Consider the following 5,907-nt stretch of genomic DNA (forward strand, 5'->3'; position numbering starts at 1 on the left):
AAATAGAGAAAAAAAAAATACCTAAAAGGCTTATGGTGAAAAGTCTCTCCCGCCACAGCCCTTATCTGCCCAGTCACCACCTCCTGTAGATAATCTAGTTTCTCGAGTATTTTCTCGGAGATTCTTTGTGCAAATTAGTTATGTAAATCATCAAACCCATTCTTAGCCCCCCCCCCCTTTTTTTTTTATGGAAAAGCTAGCCTATTATCAAAATTATTTCCCGCTTTTTTTTTTTAACTTTACTGATATTTGCTGACTCTTATTTGATTCCAGAGCTTCAAATGTCTCTCCTCAATTGGACCCTCTTCCAAGTGCAAGTCCAAATCAGTTCAGCTTAGCTTGGAGGGAGCGGCTGCTGGAAGGAGGGCTTTCTTCCCATGGAAGTTTGGATTTTTCTTTCAAACCAGATTGGGTTTTTGTGCCAGGTGGGTTGGCTGCATCCCTGCTGGGCTGGATACCCAAGATTACATGTGACATCATCAGTCCCTGTCCTGGGAGTGAACCTGATGGTGGAGAAGCCATAAGTTCCTACAGGAAACATTTCATGCCTGGTAAGGAGCCCCTTGGCTCCACCTCCTGGTTCTCTGTGAAGAGATGCAACGGGCACAAGAGACAGATCTAGGGGCTGGTGAGGGTCCTCCTCCTACCTGTCCCTCCCAAACAGCCAAGTCCATAGCAGTGATGACCCCTCCCTTCTCTGGCAAGCACCCCCTTTCCACGTGGGAGGGAAAAACCCAGGGTCCCCTCTCCCGCATAGTCAGGAAGGAAGAACTGCATGGTGGGACAAGCCTGGAGTCCTAGGTCCCCTGGGGCCTGGGTTTGAATCCTGAATCTGCTCTGGACTCTCCAGGTAACCTTGGGTCAGCAACTTAGCTTCTAAGAACTTTAGTTCCCTGAGCAAACTTCACAGAAATGTTGTCAGGATTCAACAAAATGATGTATGTAAAACATCACATGGCACTGGCGAGATTTTCACTTAGCCCAAGTCTGGTTTTCCCTCTGGCAAGTGGTTCTCAACACAAGTGGTGTCGCCTCTTAAGGAGGGCACAGTAAATGTGTGGGATGGTTTTTAGTTGTCAGGGTACTGTGGGGGTGCCACCGGCATTAAGCAGCTCCAGACCTGTCCCTTGAAGTGCAGGCATGTTCTGCAATCACAGCTTTGCACTCTGCAGGGCTTTCAAGTTTATGCCACACATCCATGATTCTGCTTAGGATTCTCTGAGCTCAGAACATAATTCCATTTTGCAAATGAACACAGGACATTGTTTTGCATGGTTTTAACATACCTAAAAGTTTCCAGGAATACAACTGCTGTGTAAATTGACGAAAACTATACCTTGGAGTGTTTAAACTTGGCTGAGAGAGGTTTGTGTTTTGGAAAACTGGATTCCTGATGGCGATGCTTTTTGCGGTGTCTGGGTCACTCACCGTAAGTGTCATGTCATGGTTATTCTGCATACGTGTAAGTATGTGTGTGTGTTTATGTGTGTGGGGCTATTTATACACAGTTATTTAATATACTGATTTACCCCTTATTTCAAAATGACAGATACAAAGTGTTGACAGTATTCAGTATTGTCTTACTTCCTGTGAACCCAATTGTCTTACTTCCTGTGTTGTAAGTATGTACATGAGAAGATCTCATCAGTTAAAAGTACCTTCCGGTATAGTTATGCCTGAGTATTTACATATTGGAAATATCTGCTTTTAATAGGTTTTATGTTAGAGTGAAGGCATTATATTAATATTTTGGAAATTATATGTACAGGAAAGTTATATTATCTATAATTTGCCTTCAGGATCATAGTAAAGGCAATATAAACTCTTTGCTATAAAAAGGGATTTGGGGCTTGATAGGGTCAAGAAACACTGCTCTTGGAAGAACAAAAAGAATTTCATCCAAGAGGGGAGGAATCTCAGGGGATTCTCCTTTCAGGGCCTTAGAGCAATCCTACAGCAATCAGGTTTATGGGAAACCTACACTTTGTGGAGTTTCCTTGGAAGTTCTGCCAAACCCCTAAGCATCAGGGACTCGCCTGTTACCCTATGTAAAAAGCAGGGTTGCACCAGATTTCCAGCCTGACATTCTGTTTCTGAGTTTGTGCAGGGCATTGCACCTGCGTCCCTTCTAACCAACAGGGCCTCTGAGTCCCGCAGGAAGGGTCTGAAGGCAGAACTCCAGCAAGCCTAGGGGACTCAAGAAGCAAGTCTCAGGGGATGCATCCACATTCTAAGGGTGCCACCGCTGGAGGAGAGGCAGGCCGAGGAAGGCACGGCCAGGTCGTGGCCGAGGTGCGGGGTCCATGGAGCACTCACCGCCTGCAGGGGGCACCACCTGGTCCAGCAGCTTCATGCTGGTCCGCTTCCAGATCTTCTTGATGATGGCCCGCAGCTCCTCATTGGCCTGTTCGAGGTTCCCTGCAGGGCGGAAATGATCCTCAGCCCCTTGGTGGGCCTCTGATGGGCTGGGTCCCTCTGCGTAAGGTAGGAAGCCACAGATGGTGGCGTCTTCCCCACGCAACCTGACACATCGGTTTCTCGCTGGCTTCACTTCTCCCCAGTCTTCCCGTTTTCTACCTCTTTCCTCTTCCCCTTCCTCTCTCTACCTTCCTTCCTTCCCCCTTCCCTCTCGTGCCCTGTCCAATGCCATTCCTCTCCCCTTCCCCCTGCCTGTGGCTCAGGCCAGCCAGGGGGCCCCTCCGCCCCCACTCAGTGCTCTTCCTTGTGGACTGAGCCCAGCGCCCGGGCAGGAACAATGGCGGCCATGTGCTCACCAGCTGGAACACGTATGGCCCCGCCACGGGCAGTAGGGGGTCCCCATGGGTGGCATTTCTCATGGAACTCGTTGGGCAGCCACAGGGAACATGGATGATTGGAGGGTACATCTGTCAATGAGGGCTCTGTCCTGAGTTCCCCTACTTAGATGCCTGCCCTGTGCAGCCTCTGGGGTCCCAGCCTTATAGTGGGGAAAAGGAAAGCCGAGCCTCCTTACAGCTGTAAGGGCAGATGTGGGGGGCAGGATTCTAAGATGCTCCTCACCAGGGTATGCGTGCTGCCAAACCCCTGGGCCCCTAACCATCATAGATTTTACTCCTGAGATTAGGTTATATGGCACACGGCACCTATGACCTAAGACAGGGAGGTTAGGCCGACCTGACCTAGTCACGGAGCCCTTTAAAAGCAGAGTTCTCTCCAGCTGGCCTGGAAGAAAGCAAACACTCATGTGGGCTGAACTTAAGAGAGGCTGCTTCTAGGAGCTGAGGGGGTCCCCAGCTGTCAACCAGCAGGAAAGTGGGGACCTCAGACCTACAATTGCAATGGATGAATTCCATCAACAATGTGATCTCCCCCAGAAGAGACCATGGCCTGATCAATATCCTGGATGTGCCTTATGAGAGCCCAGCTTCACCACTGCTGGACTTCTGACCTGCAAAACCATGAGCTAATAACAGGGTATGTTGTTGTTGTTGTTGTTTTTAAGACAGAATTTCGCTCTTGTTGCCCAGGCTGGAGTGCAGTGGCACAATCTCGGCTCACTGTAACCTCCGACTCCTGGGTTCAAGCAATTCTCCTGCCTCAGCCTCCTGAGTAGCTGGGATTACAGGCATGCACCACCATGCCCAGCTAATTTTGTATTTTTAGTAGAGATGGGGTTTCTCCATGTTAGTCAGGCTGTTCTCAAACTCCCAACCTCAGGTGATCCGCCCGCCTCAGCCTCCCAAAGTGCTGGGATTACAGGCGTGAGCCACCGTGCCTGGCCAACAGGGTATCTTTTTAAGCTGAAAAGCTTGTAATGATTTGCTTTGCAGAATAGGAAACCAACATGGGATGTTTACTGCTCTTGCATAGGACTGGCAGTTCAGTATCGTGGTGGAGGGCTCTTGTGTCAGACTGCCTGGGTTCAAATCCACCTCTGGGGCCACAGGGCAGAGCATGCAGAGGTGGCAGTAGAGGGACTGACGGAATCCCAAGCTCCCTGAATGCCAGATCCAAACAGGACCTGAAGGCAGGGCACGACTCCCAGGCCCTCCAGCTATGCAGGCGATCAATCCCCTTCACGGGAGAGGTAGCTGGAGGTTTCTGACACACGCAGTACAAGATCCTAACACACATGGTATTCAAATATGCTTCGCTTCGGTACTGGGCTGAATGGTGTCCTCCCAAAATTCATGTCTGCCTAGAACCTCAGAAAGTGGCCTTCGTTGGAAACAGGATTTTCACCAACGTAATTAGTTAAGATGAGGTCATTCTGGATGAGTCCAATGTGGCTGGTGTCCTTGTAAGAAGAGGAGAGGAACCAAGACCCTGGAGGCTATGTGAAGATGGAGGCGCAGATGGCGTGATGCTGCTGTGAGCTAGCGCACACCGGGCATCGTCCACAGCCCTCAGAAGCTGGGAGAAAGGGTGGAACAGAGTCTCCCCACAGCCTCCAGAAAGAACCAAGTCTACTGACACCTTAGTTTTAGGCCTCTGGCCTCCTAAACTGAGAGAACTTTCGCTTGTTTCAAGCTGCCCAGTTTGTGATCATTTCTTACAGCAGACCTAAGAAATTAACATAGCTTCCAAAAGGACCTTTCATTTTTTTTTTTATCAGCCTTAATTTATTCTCATGACGGTCTATGTAATTGTGGACGTTCGCCGACAATTGTTTCATGTCATCTGAGTATTTTTCAATATCTTCCTTCTATGGTCCAAGAGAAAAGCTTGTTTGGCTTGGTACTGGACTTGGGATGAGAGCTCTGATTCTCTGAGGTAGGTGTTAATTTCTCCCCAATTCCTTCCAGGCTGAGAAGTCTGAAGGGTGAGGACTGATGCCAGCCTTATCTTCACAAATGTAGGTGCCTTCTCCCATTTCTTTCTAGTTGTTTCTAAGACTTGACTTTGTCTTCCTTTCTTAAGATTTTAACAAGTTTGTGGAGGGCCTGTGTCTGATGAAGGCTCACCCTTCGGTGGGGGCATTATGGGCCCTTTGGTAGCTGTTCTGAAATGTCTTTGTGTTTAAAAGATAGACTTTAATTCTTGACATGATTGTAGTTCCCGCATGGCTGGCTTCTCCCCTTTTCTCTGGAACGCCTATTTCCTCAGAATTGGGTCTCTGCATTTGATTGATCAGTCTTTCACACTGTTACTAGCTATTGGTCTTCTTTAGTTGGCATGTGGCTTGCTTTGACAGTGAACCTTCAATCCTGCTGAATCCTTGCTTCCATACCTCCCTGCCTTTTGTTCCTCTATGGAACAAAATCTTTTTTTTTTTTTATTATTATACTTTAAGTTCTAGGGTACATGTGCATAACGTGCAGGTTTGTTACATATGTATACTTGTGCCGTGTTGGTGTGCTGCACCCATCAACTCGTCAGCACCCATCAATTCGTCATTTATATCAGGTATAACTCCCAATGCAATCCCTCCCCCCTTCCCCCTCCCCATAATAGGCCCCGATGTGTGATGTTCCCCTTCCCGAGTCCAAGTGATGTCATTGTTCAGTTCCCACCTATGAGTGAGAACATGCGGTGTTTGGTTTTCTCTTCTTGTGATAGTTTGCTAAGAATGATGGTTTCCAGCTGCATCCATGTCCCTACAAAGGACGCAAACTCATCCTTTTTTATGGCTGCATAATATTCCATGGTGTATATGTGCCACATTTTCTTTTTTTTTTCTTTTCTTTTTTTTTTTTTGAGACGGAGTCTCACTCTGTCGCCCAAGCTGGAGTGCAGTGGCCAGATCTCAGCAACACTGCAAGCTCCGCCTCCCGGGTTGACGCCATTCTCCTGCCTCAGCCTCCCGAGTAGCTGGGACTACAGGCACCCGCCACCTTGCCCGGCTAGTTTTTTGTATTTTTTAGTAGAGACGGGGTTTCACCATGTTAGCCAGGATGGTCTCGATCTCCTGACCTTGTGATCCGCCCG

At 48.4% G+C, this 5,907-nt stretch overlaps 1 protein-coding gene across 18 annotated transcripts in view; it reads right to left on the reverse strand.

The window, feature by feature from the left end:
- CACNA1C (calcium voltage-gated channel subunit alpha1 C) overlaps positions 1 to 5,907 on the reverse strand; it is an 800,874-nt gene that overhangs the window by 76,175 nt on the left and 718,792 nt on the right. For 10 of the 18 annotated variants that reach the window (XM_017863189.1, XM_017863204.1, XM_017863173.1 and 7 more), the window contains one exon: positions 2,317 to 2,418. In XM_017863189.1, coding sequence (XP_017718678.1) covers positions 2,317 to 2,418 — 102 coding nt within the window. Of the gene's footprint in view, positions 1 to 2,316; positions 2,476 to 5,907 lie in introns of all 18 variants that reach the window. The other 8 variants (XM_017863129.1, XM_017863116.1, XM_017863123.1 and 5 more) reach the window with 1 other exon arrangement.

The sequence above is a fragment of the Rhinopithecus bieti genome, unplaced genomic scaffold (assembly GCF_001698545.2).
Source record: "Rhinopithecus bieti isolate Rb0 unplaced genomic scaffold, ASM169854v2 scaffold_2654, whole genome shotgun sequence".
Lineage (NCBI taxonomy): Eukaryota > Metazoa > Chordata > Mammalia > Primates > Cercopithecidae > Rhinopithecus > Rhinopithecus bieti.